The sequence below is a fragment of the Erpetoichthys calabaricus genome, chromosome 1 (genome assembly GCF_900747795.2).
Source record: "Erpetoichthys calabaricus chromosome 1, fErpCal1.3, whole genome shotgun sequence".
NCBI classification, from domain to species: Eukaryota; Metazoa; Chordata; class Cladistia; order Polypteriformes; family Polypteridae; genus Erpetoichthys; species Erpetoichthys calabaricus.
The window spans coordinates 224,251,317-224,265,400 of record NC_041394.2 but is presented as its reverse complement, the minus strand read 5'-3'; the positions used below and the strand labels follow the sequence as shown (position 1 = coordinate 224,265,400).

Genomic DNA, 14,084 nt, shown 5'->3' with positions numbered 1-14,084 from the left:
TTCCTCCTAGCAAGCAGCAAAGCATCCAAAATAGACGGCTGTTGCATTTTTAAAAATTCAAAGCACACACGTAGCTATATTTAGCACTTTATTAAAGCCAGTATCAATTCTTCACGATGCTAAAGACTCTGCAGAAATGGCATGAGGAGCAACATCTTTTATTTTTGTACCATATCTCAGTGCTTTTCTGTCACAGTTGTGGCTCCATCTGTGCCTACTACAATGCAATTAGTCCAACTGACTCCCGCAGAGTCCATTAGCTCATCAGGAATTTTAAAAATGTCACTTGCTGCTGGTGTGTAAAATAAAAATGCTTCCCCTTTTTGATTATCACACTTATTTTATACACATAGCATGAAATGTGAAATTGGTAAATGTTGTTCATGTCATCCAATGTGCGATCATTATAACAAAGATGACTGATACACTGCCTTTTTACACAGAGCAGAGTTATGACTCTAGTATTTTTACTGTGGCGCTGGCGTTATCTTCAATAAAATTCTCTGGGACAATTTCTGTTGCAGAAAGGATAATCAAAGTGTAAAAATTTAATTAGATTTTCAACATAGCATTCTTAAACCTTTTTTAGATCCATTTTAGGAACGTAGAGGCCACAGGTTATCCTGGCAACATCAGGAACAGGAAATAACCCTGTACAGTGTCCAGTTTTTATTATTATCATTTATTTTCTATAAATTGTCCTGTTGAAAGCTACCAGTTTGAAGGGTGTTCATATGACATTTCCATCTGAGGCATAGCGTGTGAACGCAGCACAGTTCACTTGACGAAACAAATCTTGCTGTAAAATAAACAGAAAATATTTATATCACAGTATAATAGTTGTCAACAGGAGTGGTTGAGGGTGGTAATCAACTGAACACGTGACAAAACCCACCGTTACATTTTAGTTTGACTCTCTTTGATAGAAGAAAAGTTAGCGTGGTTAGTCTGACCAAGATTCCCTGTGCTTCTGTGAGTAGTGAAGGGCAAACAACAGCAAAAATGGTATGATGGTGAAGTGATCTGGAGATTAAGATCAAAAACGAAAGTGAGGTATCCGCATCAGCTGATCGGTCCCCAGGTGATTGTGGTGCTGAACACGCTCCTGCAGCTAATGCACCTATGGCAATGTGTGCCTGGGTGAACCATCACTTATAGTGACAAGATGTACAAACCAGATTGCATTACACTGTGACCGTGATTGCCGCTGCCATCCCCACCATGCAAAGACAACCTGGCAGCCAGTCTGCCACACATCCCTGCCAGCCATCATGCTGCCCGCGAGTGGCTCGAGCCAGAAGAGATGGCAAACTGGTGCACACAGTAACAGACATTTTATATTGATTTACATGTGAAACTATTGCTTTGTGTGCTCTTTAGAAAACTGCATTTTTTGGAAAAAATTATTCAGCCCTCAGAAGGTTAAATTGTTGGCTTTGAACTTGCTTACATAGTCAAACCAATTTAATGCAATGACATAGCCGACATCCACTCCCCACTCCCCTAAACAAGCAAGGCCATATAAAAAGACATCATCTTTAAGACAATAATACATCAATTTAAAATCACTAACTAACTGGGCAGTCAGGGTTAAAAGACCAGGAGATGAAATGCAAGTCTAGAATTAAGCAGAACTGAAAACAGGGAGTTCTATGAAAGTTTGAAAACGATTAACATATATGGAGCCTTACAATATCTGTCCATTAATTAATTGTTGACAATGGAAGAGAGGAAAACAAAAACTGCAATCAGCAGTGTCTCTGGAGAAAAAATGCCAATGGTGGGGTATAATTTCTACTGGACTTGTTTTTATCATACTTGGTTTTCTAGGACAATCTTTCAGACTTGTTTTCTGTTGTGACAATATTGATGAACATATATATAATGTGTTTACAGCTACTGATCACTATAGCTGTACCTTCATGTGTTTATAAAATCTATGCTAATACTTTAGAAGATGAGACTTTGTTGGAGAACAGAAAGCTGTGAGATTTGTTTGATAGTTGTAAAACTTTTTAATCAAAGATATTCTGTTCTTCAAATATCTTTATTGAATATGCTTCCTTTATAAAGTGATTAAGGATCGGAATGGTTTAAGGTTAGTCAATGAAGCAATTTTTCATTAGGCATCAAAGAATACATTACAGTTTCATTTTTAAAAAGTATCAGCATATTCTGTCAAATTTTAAAGATATTAACTCCTAAAGTTATCACCTGCTAGAAGATCCAAAACAGGAGGATTTACTAGATTCACATACTCAAAAAATGTGTGTGAATTAATTATATTTAAGATAAGAGCTTTTTAAGATGTAATGATTATGAAAGCAAAAAGGAAGTTCAATAAACTTTTGATTTTAAATGATTAAAAAAATTCTGCCTTCTGGTTCCATTTGTTTATATAGTAGTGGGTTGAAAAGTAAATTCTGGAGTTGCATGGAACAAATCAAAGGAGATACTTGATTGGAAGTGCCATAAACATAACTTGCTTCTGCCAGGGGGCAGTGTATCCTTTATATCTGTAGAGTGTCCCGGCCATCTTGAGGATAAGGGCTTCAGCAGAGGCGAAGGGAAGGAGTGACCTGGAACGAAACGTATTATCAGTTGGTGTCGATAGACTAAAGGTAGACCTGCATTTGACAGTAGTGCAATTCTGGACAGGATCATGTAAGGAACATTTAAAGCCCCAGAATACTGTGACCATGGACTGTAAAGGACAGGTTTTTTTGCAAAAGTTCAACTCACAGGAGGGAGAGAAGTCACAAATGTGGTAAGAGAGATACAAAAGATGTTTCAGGATTGTATTTGTCCAGTAATTTGGTGGAATGTACAACAGCCACACCTCATAGATAGAAAATGGGCTGATTATGTGTAGGGGGGCCCAGAGCTCTTTGTACTTCCCTGATGTGGTATTATCTTTCCTTATTTGGTATAAGTAAACCTTTATTTGTTTTATTTGCCTTCTTTGTTATATAATTATGGATGACCTGAAGGCACATCATAACATCCACAGTATGTTTTGACAGAAGTGGATGTTCTTGTTCAAATCCCAAAATGAGAAAAGTGACCAAAATAATAAATCAACAAATTAATTAATAAAAATAAGGTGGTGTAATTAAATGGAAAGCAAAAACTTAAAAAAAAAAAAGAAAAAAAAAAGAAAATTCACTTTGGGCCTGAATATAATAGGCATTGAACTCCTGTCTGTTTACTAGAGCACCTGGTCCACTTACACTCTGAACAAAGTATTTCCTTCTCTTGACTTTGGCCTCACTTTTCCTCCTGCCAGTCAGTAGTATGTCCTGATAGATGTAGCCTTGATACCTATATGGGATCCGGTACTGCCACTGGTTGTTTAGGAGTAATTTCCCTAGCTTTAAGGACCATTCACCATTTCTTATTTGATTAGTGGACTTGGAATAATTTCATATGGGAAATGTCATAAATCTATGAGGTATACTTCTTCTTAGTGGTTTGCTTACCCACCAGGGCATCAAGGTGGGTTTTCCCTACTGTACTGTTGTCTGATGCATGTACAGAAAATAAACGGGTGTACAGAGTGACTAATCATCTAGGTGCCACTCCTGAAAGTGTAAGATTCATTGCTGTCTGACATACTACTTGGAATCTTTAGTCTAAAACAAGTTACTGCCAATATGTTTACTTAAATGTAGCTAGTGCAGTGAATAGAAATATATATTCTTCTCTCTTGCAATTTGTGTGTTTCATTGGCTGCATTAAAAACCTCTAATTTGAAACTAAAAGAAAATTTGCTCATATTCTTCTAAACTATTTAAATAATCAAGAAACAGATTTTGTAAGTTCAAAAAGTTGCACTTAATGTAAATGTTGATTCACTGTCTTTGATAACCTTGGCTGTGGTTTGAAGATTTTCATTGCAGATTTTATTGGTAGTTAAATGTTGAATTTTGCCTTCCCTTTCAGTTTTTTTAACGTTTTTCCTTGTAAATGAATGAACACAAATGTACCTTTAGATCCCAAAATGTAACCCAATAAAATATGAAGGCACTACTGGTACTATAGAAAGAGCAGGGTGTTACTGTGAGTTTGCTGCACAGCACCCAAGCCCACATATTAAGACTCACTAAAACCTATTTGTCCTTATAAATTGCCCCTCTGTGAATATGTCTTTGTTTTAAAATATGACAGTATTTATTTGTGCACCACATTGGGTTAGTATCATATCCATTCTTACTAGGTGCCTTTGCTCACTGCTATTGAAATAAGCCACTGTGTCAAGCAACCTGAATTGGTCAAGTGGGTCAGAAAATAAATGAATGGATATGTGGTGTATATTAATAGTTATAACTTGATTTCTAAGATAATGAAAAAGGTGGACTATCCTCTCCGAGTGAGAGGTGAGTTACTTCCTCAAGTAGAGGAGTTTAAGTACCTTGGGGTCTTGTTCACAAGTGAGGGGAAAAGGAATGATGTGACTGACAGACGGAAGGGATTGGTGAGTGCAGTTATGTGGTTACTATACTGAAATTTAGTGGTGAAGAAGGAAGTGAGTCAGAACGGGAAGTTCATGATTTACCTGTCAATCTGCCTCTCTACCGTCACCTACGGTCATAAGCTTTGGGTAATGACAGAAAGAATGAGATTGCGGGTACAAGCGGCCGAAATAAAGTAAGGTTTCTCCGCAGTGTGGCTGGGCTCCCACCTAGAGAGAGGGTGAGAAGTGCAGACATTTCGGGGGAGGATCAGAATATAGCCACTGAACCTCCACATCAAGAGGTATCAATTGAGGTGGTTCATTCATCTGATACTGATGCCTCCTGGATGCCTCCTTGTGGAGCTGTTTATAGGCACAACCAGCTGGGAGGAGATCCCTCATTGGGAGGTTAAGGAGGATTACATCTACCTAATGGCCTAGGAAAACACTGTGGTATTCCACAGTAGGAGTTAGCAAATGTGGAAAATGAATGCAAGAAAACCTTAATTTCTATTCTATTTGAACCGTTTTTTTAAAAAGAGAATTAGCCAAGGATTGGAATTGCTAGATTGAATCATGTACTTTAAGTGTGGCAGCTCAGTTATCAGCTCATCGGGAATTTTTTTTTTTTTTTTTTTATATCAAGGATGCAGTCATTTTATTTCACGTAACATTCTCAGATTTATCCAATTGAAAGGATAGTGTGTCTGCTTTTGGTGGGCAAGACAAAAGCCAACAAAGGTGCTAGTCCATTACAGGGCCCACTTCCTCATAGATGTGCAAGGCTAATTTAGAATTGACAGTTAACCTAACATCAGTCGGTAACATGTCAGAGGAGAAGCTATTCATTCATGGGACTAACAGGTAAACTCCACACAGACTGCAATCAGATGTGATATTCCAACCCAGTCTCATAAATATGCAAGGGTGCAACTCTATCCACTGTACCCCCATGACACCATCTTTCATTTCATTTATACTTGTTGTTAAACCAGTTGTTAAAAAAAAATGGAGTTTTTTATTCTGTCCTCCCAGCCATCTGACCTTATCTTTTTCTTTGTTACTAATTCTTTAATATTATTGCCTTATCTGTTTTTTGTTTCATAACTTCTTTTTTGTCATCTTGTAAAGCACTTTGAACTACATTGTTTGCATGACAATGTGTTATAAATAAATGGTGTTGTATGTTTATTACTATTTATTGCAAAAAATATATATATATTTTAATTTATTAAAAAAGTATTGCATCATTTTACAACAGTATTTTGTTATTTCAGAAAGATATTGCCTGGTGTGGTTGGTTTCATCATACCCACACATGCTCCCAATGTCCTGTGATGGCTACTGAGGGAAAGATTAAGAACGTGCACAGCATGCAATCGAGTAACAAAAACTCAACAAAAATCATAGGTATACCTTTAATTCTGCAAGGGCTTTGAGGTAAATTTAATCTGGGCAGGATACGGTCACAGTGAGCCAGTGATTATCACAGCAGCACTGAGTATAAGGCAAGAAACAAACATGGTTGATGGTATGCCACTCTTTTGCAGGGAACAATTGCACAATCAGAAAAGAGCTGCAAATGACAAATAGCAACCTATAATTAAAGTATTTGTTTAGTTTTAATCTATTATAGATATGTTGAAATTGTGTGATCTGTTGGCGCAGCTGCTACTGTTCATTCCTTGCATGTTTAGGGGTTCAGGTTGGGGATGGAAAAAGAGGATGGTTGTTATTTACTTCACAGCACATGAAGGATTACACTATTTTGTTAAATGAGAAGTATTCTTGACACATTTCCAGCTTGCCTATTTCTGCCAGTAACATCAGGTACACGTGTGGAAGGAGAGGTTAAGCACACACTAGTTAACAGCACCATAATAATTATTGCAAAATAATGCAATACTTTTGAGACTTTTTATGTAGCAGGATTATGATTCCATACTAAACCTTGGATGGTGACACTATAATGTTTGTGAAGTATAATTCCATATTCAGTGCTGCTTGTTTATTATTAGATAGATAGATAGATAGATATTATGCAACTTTCCTGTAATGTTATGATTTTTCATACTTTGCATCATACACAAAATAAAGATTAAGTAGGCACCACTAACTGCTTTTAGGATGTAACATTCAGCATTTTTATTTACAATCATTCCCTCTCTAAACTTTGTAATATCTAAGGAAAGACAAAACTCTGTACATTTTCTGTAAATATAACCATTAAAATATGAAAGAAAATATTAAAAATATACAATAGGTTTTCACTCTCTTCTTTGACACTTTGGTTAGGAACATTTGTATTTGTGAAATTTAGTAAAGGAGTACAGATTTCATTTTACAACGTGATCCCAAAAGTAATCACAAGTTAATTGAATGAATTATACATGTAGATATGATGTAAATAATCTGATTTTGTTTAACTATTTTTTAGAACTATTTTAATCGTTTATACATTTTGTTATTTTGTTCAAGTTTTGCATTTCAAGGCACTGCATACTATTTGAGCCATTAGAACCACAATTTGGAGCTGTTGGCATTGGTAGGAGTCTATATGTGATGGCCATCAGAATATGATGTGGTGTCAAAGCAGCCATGTTATTTAAGTGAGTGCTGACTGCATGAATTTTGTATCCAAGGAGAATGCTGATTTTGCAACAGTTCCTTGTGTTAGAACATTGTGTAGCCAAATAAACAGAGCCACTATTGTCCCTGCATAACATTTCGATCACTGAAAACACAACACTTTCCCCCTTTGATCAAGTCTTTATCACCAGATCTAGGCCTGTGTTCCTAATGCTGAGGATGTGAGTGACAGAAATGCTTTCTCTTACATAGCAAGAAAGTTGAAAATGGAACATTCTTCTGTCCTTACCTCTATTCTGTGGGCTAGGTATGGTACAAGGATGCTGTCATTGACCTTAAAAGTGAAATCACAAGTGGAGTACAAATGCCATTTTCTGCCAAGAGCAAGAGCAAGGAACACTTGAAAGATTCCAGAGTTCCTTTCTGTCAGCATGAGCAGGACCAGAAGCAGGGTGCATAAACAGCCGAGGCCACTGTAGGGCAAATATGTGACTGTTTTGCTGTGTTTCTACTTTGAAACTTTGTCTTGTTGGATTTAAAATAAAAGCTGTTAATTTACATAAAATGTAGTAGTCTGGCAGTATTTTGTTCACAATACTGAGGAGATCCTAATGGCACCATTATAAAAGGATGAAAACCCCCAGCATCTCTGAAGTCTGATGTTCTAAACGTTCTCAAAAATAAGAAGCTAGATAATGAACCCGGTCACCTTTCCCTTCCCTTCAGAAAAAGCAAAATCAAACTTCTTTTTCTATTCTGCCTTCAAGGCACACGAGCTGTGAAGACATTTCTAATTGAAGGGTTTTTCTTTGGTGTTTAATTGAATCAATAATGTTTTATGCTTCTCAAGGACAAAGATCCTCCAGCCCAGAAGTTAAACGCTTCACAACAAAATAGAAGTAAATACTTCAAATATGTACACATCTTCAAAGTCATGTTGTATTGTGACTGCATCTGTATGAAAAGGAGGGCTGTGCTTTCCATCTGTGAAACATGCTGAAATTCAGTTCAATAAACTACTCTATGGACAAAGCTAATAAAAGGTGTAAATCCAAAGAAACTTTGCTTTTTACAATAAAAACCTCTGTACATGGGTTTAATGTGCACAGGCCAACTTAAATTACAAATTATTAAATCTGACTCAAAGCTTTGATTTTTTTTTTTTTGCCCAGGTATTTACAGAATGAATGTGTGATGCTGCCGTCTCACAGGACTTCAGTTTTTTATTGATTGCTATCAAGTTGCCTTACATTAGGCACAGGTATTGAAGGACTCACTTCATATTTCCTAAAATTTCCTCTAGCAACTTAGTCAGTTGGTTGCTCTTTTTTAGCTTAGTATGTGTTAGTGTAACTCCATGAGTGCCTTGTAAAAAGTGGCATGGGCTCTAAAAATGCCAGGATATACTACAATTTCCCATGATCCAGGGATGGAAACAGTTATTTCATAAAATGGATAGACAGCCAAATGAATACTTTGTAAAGCAATTTAATGTGGGTAACATGATCAAGCAAATCCACATTTTAGAAATACTGTATTGATTTTTCAGAAATATGTTCAAAGTACTGTAGATATATACTTAATATTAAAATGCAACCAGAATAAATGAGAAATGTAACAGAAAACGCATGTAACCATGAGTGAGTATACTTAAAATACACATTAGTAGTGTGCTATAGGAACTGCAACATAATACTGGACAAAGCAAAGCTAATCATTTTGGATTTATTTCTGTGGATTACTACCCTGTATGTATCATCGGCTTACTCTGGAATTTTGTGAATGGAAGGGAGGATTACTATGTAAGTCGTGCAAAACTAAAGTCTGCAAAAAGCCCTCTCCTCTGTGTTGGTATGTTTTGCCCATCACACCTCAAACATTTAGACTTTTTAGCCATGACTGTCTTCTTTAAATTTGTGTTATTCTTCCATATTTTAATCTGTGACATAAGAGTGTGTACAAGAAATACAGTAGGATAGTTTAGACAATCATTTTCTGTTGAAGTTGTACTTAAACTTCATTGCGAAGCATCCATTTGGTAAGTGGGAATGCCTAGTCATGGAGTGATGATACTTTACACCCCTTCTTTATCAAGTGTCAAAGGATAAGGAGGAAGAATTGAGGCACTGTCATTGTAAAAAAATGGTTAAATGGCTGCAGTTAGAGGAGGATACTATAAGAAAGCCTCTTATCATCCTTCATTACTACAGCATATACTAAGATATCTTAATGAATTATAAAGTAGTCTGCTTTTTGGATTTTTTAATTAGTTACAAATGTAGTATATTAAATTGAATATCCATCCATCATCCAACCTGCTATATCCTAACTACAGGGTCATGGGGGTCTGCTGGAGCCAATCCCAGCCAACACAGGGTGCAAAGCAGGAAACAAACCCCGGGCAGGATGCGCACACACACACCAAGCACACACTAGGGACAATTTACAATTGCCAATACACCTAACCTGCATGTCTTTGGACTGTGGGAGGAAACCGGAGCACCCGGAGGAAAAAAACGAAAACACAGGGAGAACATGCAAACTCCACGCAGGGAGGACCCGGGAAGCGAACCCGGGTCTCCTAACTGCGAGGCATTATTTATTTATTTATGGCTTTTAAGCCATTGTTGGCTGGAATGTATAATAGCAGCATACAGTAGGTCACAAAGCTCTTAGGGGGCACTAATACATCAAGCGTCCACTCATACCCAGCGTTACACTTATTACATCAGGCCAATCTAGAATTGCCCATTAACCAAAGTTGCACATCTGAAGCAACTTTTATTTTTTCAGACTGTACTGGCACAATTAGCACTAGTGTCATTGAGTAGTCATCCAAAACTAAATGTGATGCTATACTTCAAGAAATCTGTGTATTGCACCTTTCATAGGAAGTATAACAAAGCAGTTTACAAAGGAAACAAAAATAAAGTGTAAAACAAAACAAGGTGGATTATAAGGTTATTAATATACACTCCTGTATACAGTATTGTTTACATCTTCTAGCAATAGTGTTATTATTCTAGAATCATAGCTTAAAACGGAATTAATTCATTTTGTATGGATTACAGCCTCCAAACAGATAAAAGCACTTTTATTTTCAAAGTGATGCCCCATAATCTAAGCCTTTATTTCTGGATAAATTTGAATTGATTTTGTTGAAATTGGTAACTTTAAAAAACTTTCAGAATGCCAATTCATCCATGTAGCAGCACTTTGTGGGATGCCATTGCTGAGCTCAATTATGGCCCACACAGAACACACATCAACTAGAGTAAAAACCCCAATTAACATAAGACACACATACAGTATATTGAATGTGAGAGGAAAACCAAGAGGACATGGGGAGACCTTTTAGACTTCTACAGACCTATAGCATTTTCAAACAATTATCCAGTCAATGCCTGTATGAATTGTAAGCTAACAAAAATAACCACTAAACCACTCTCCGACAATACTTATATATTTTCTGTATATATGTTTGTATCAGATATAAAATGTAGGGAAAATAGTAGGTTATGTTAACAGGAGCATTTAAGGTCATAAACTGAAGCGTTGTTTCTGTTCATTAGGACATTACTACTGCATGTTTTTTTAAGTCTTGTTGTACATTTGAGGGGAATAGCGGAAATATACCAAATATACTGTATGTTTAAAAGATTTAAAAACTATAAATATTATAAAGCACGTTGTGAGATCATCAAATTTTTAACAGTTTATTCAGAATTACCAAACACTGATTTCGGCAGAAATGAAATTCCTTTTCGGTTCCTTTTGACATGACACTTTTTTTCTTTGCACAAACGCACGAAAAGCAGTAAATATCGTCATTTCTGGTGAAAACAATTATGAAATACTTAAATGTACACCTGAGTTAACATTAATATGAACGGTAAACATAACGATGCATCTTGCAAAATCTTTGCAGCAGTGAGACATTGAAAAAAGGATTTGTTCAACCCGATTAGATAGTGCCCAAAGACAACATCTTAAAATGTACTCAGTACAATATGTCAAAACTAGATTGTATTTTAATAAGATTTAGGCATTTAACCAAAATTCCAACATTACAGATTGTTTTAAAAATGTCATAAAAATGCAAAGCTGGATTTAAGGGTACCCTCGTTAAAACGGAGGTAAGGTGATAAACCTTGCGTTATTAGGGAGTCAGTGACGGTGACTGCAAACTGTGGCAAGGCTTTGTTTAGGTTGTCTTTTAAAGGAACAATATCTAACAGTACTGTGGCATATTGTCCTCAACTTATACCTTCTGCGAGCGTCCAGAATAAGGCCGACTTGTTCAAGTCATACCAAAGAGTAACAACGCATTGGATGGCTTGACAGATTTACTCTGTCCACACAGCGGCAGCTGGCCTTCTCGGGGGAATTCTAAAATCTAATCAGCTCCGCTTCGCCGTTTCGATTACGATATGAGTAAATGGACTTTAATTGCAACTGTCCCTTCCGCTGCCATTTCTAGGGGATTCGACCAGTCACAGACTTAGATGTCTTGCCCTGTAGTTATAGCCGCTGATCAGTTTATCATCACTGCATAATCAAAAAAAGGGTCATTTGATTTCTGCTGTGGAGAAAAAATTATCATTATTTAAGACCTCATCTTTCAACAGAAGTCTTAAAACACTTACATCAATTTAGCCGATTTGGTTATCCACAGCAAAATAATGTTATTTTTTTTACTCAAATGACACCGAAATCAGTAAGCCGCGAGTCAAGCGTTATATTATATAGCGCTTTTGGGCAGTGCGTACTCCAATTGTTTTTTTTTTTTTACATATTTTGAAAATACAGTATGAATAACAAGCTGATGAATAAGCGTCACGATAATATAAAAGTTCTAAAAAAAATGCAGGTTTGGACTGACAGTTTGACTGACTACAACTTTGCTATGAAATTTTAAAACCAGTCTCGCTGTCGTTTTGGAAAACACGTGAATGTTGTTATGCGTAAATAAATCATTTGGAGGCGCTGGAGTTACAGATTTGCCTGATTACTATTATGTTTAAAGTGCTCCAAAGTTAAACGACAGTTAGATTTTTAAGGATAATATCATAATGTTGGGTAGTAACAGTAATTCAATAATAGGAGCGACCATTTGACTTGCTTATAAATTTACTCCTGCAACCAACTCGACAGCATGAGCGTCCAAATAATTGCATTTAATGTTCCTGATGAGTCCAACCTTGTTTTATTTTACGATTGCAATTTAAGGCTGACGACTGCTTTATTTCAGACGTTAGTCTAACTGGCAGAAGGCTTGCAGGAGGATGTGCATCGATAGCTGTAGGTATTTTCTCGTACTGATCAATCGCATTCTCAAATTACATTAGAAACACACGCCGCAAGTGTGACAAAAAACAAGTCAGCCTCAGGACTAATAAATATCAACAACGATCAGAAGAGAGCGCACTTACCTTAATATCGGGGTTGTATAACTGCAAGGATGCTAATAACCCACACGCATCTTTTTTTACCAAAGTGACCAATAGTCGGGTATGATCGTGCAGTTAATTTCGCTGTCCCTTAGCATTACGTCGTCCCCAAAACCACCCTCCGCCCTTTTCTTGCTAACGTAGGAAGGTCTCCTATGCTACACCAGAACTGTCAACTTAGAGGATCGCAGGAGCAAGCAGGTGCAAAAGTGGACGATGAGACGAAGTTTGAAGTGTCCGGGAGAGCGTTGGTCGCGTGACGTCACATGGGAGAGTAGAGCGAAAGTCGCGCCTGTATCTGCCGCGTTTAAATAACAAGGGCGAGAATGAGAAGCCAGAAGAGAGCAAGAGATCAGAGGCTGATAGACTCTGAGAAAGAGAGTGGTCATTAAACTACGCAGTATACTCGGAATAGGTTCTTACTTAGGAAGAGCATTTGTCCTTACATTTAAAGGCAGTCGACAAACTGGCTGACTTACTTGGTGCTGTTTTGTTATGCTTTTAAAATGCACTGCCAAAAACGTAAGAAAAACATGAGGTAAAAGCATATAGTAAAATGGAGCAGATGCAGCATAAGACAAGCAGCAGCGCGAGTGGATGTGTGTGTGCGCGTAACTAGGAGAAAGACTGAAGCTGGGGCGCGTGAGGAATGCAGTCAAAAGAGATCCCCTTCTGGAAAATAGGAAGACCCAACTCACTGAAGTAGCCAACTGGTGCAACGGAGCCCGTGCACATAAGCGCGTTTTACGCTCTGCTACTACACACGTTATGCATTACATACTTACAGATGTATTCTGGAGGAAAAAAAATAATTTACATCTGATCTGAGCCAGTGGCTGCTCTGACAAGTGAAATAACGAGGTAAAGGATACAAGACAATAGAAAAAAGTGGGAGAAGACTCAGCCTGAAATCCCAGTTTCGACACCTAGTATTATGAGACACTTTCATTATAATACTACACGCAGAAATAAGACTGAGGACAGCGGTTTCGGACAGCGAAAAAGCGGTTCGGCTTTGGGCATCTGTTAAAAAAAGAAAGAAGAAGAGGTGGGGGTGGAAGAAACGAAGATTCATGGATCCTTCGTTTTTTTATCGTCTTTTAACTTCTAACACGTAGACGGACTAAGCAGGGGGAATACCCAAGCGAATCCTCGTCTTTACTTGCTATTTGACATTTATTTCTTCTCGGGAGAACGATGGAGGCTTTATGAATACGCCAGGGATCGCTTTTGGGGTGTTGAGTTAAATTCCGAGCACGATGCAGCTCCTTAAAGCTGTGTGGGCTTTAGCTGGAGCGGCGATCTGCTGTTTTGTTATTTTTGTGATCCGCTCGCACTTCCTAAAAGAAGGTAAGTTTTTCTTTTTCCCCCTCCAAAGACGATTTGTTTTGCTGTTGCGGTGCGCAACTGATATCGCAGTGTTCCTTCAATGTAAATGAAAATTGCATCGCAGGGTAGAAAATGTCTGGCTTAAGTGTAAATGCCAAATGAGGAGACGCCCAAAAATAATGCATGAAAAATGGTGCATGTGCCAAAGGTGATGAGATTTCATATTTGTGTGAGAAATAACACCCCAAATCTCTCCATCATTT

The 14,084-nt window shown here is 37.4% G+C and overlaps 1 protein-coding gene across 4 annotated transcripts in view; it reads left to right on the top strand.

Moving 5' to 3' along the window:
- Positions 1 to 14,084, top strand: part of tafa5a (TAFA chemokine like family member 5a) — a 719,776-nt gene that overhangs the window by 249,869 nt on the left and 455,823 nt on the right. The window contains exon 1 of one of the 4 annotated variants that reach the window (XM_028812097.2): positions 12,385 to 13,842. The exons of the other annotated variants lie outside the window; for them this stretch is intronic. Coding sequence (XP_028667930.1) covers positions 13,752 to 13,842 — 91 coding nt within the window. The 5' untranslated portion in view covers positions 12,385 to 13,751. Of the gene's footprint in view, positions 1 to 12,384; positions 13,843 to 14,084 lie in introns of those variants that run through there. 4 annotated transcript variants of the gene reach the window in all.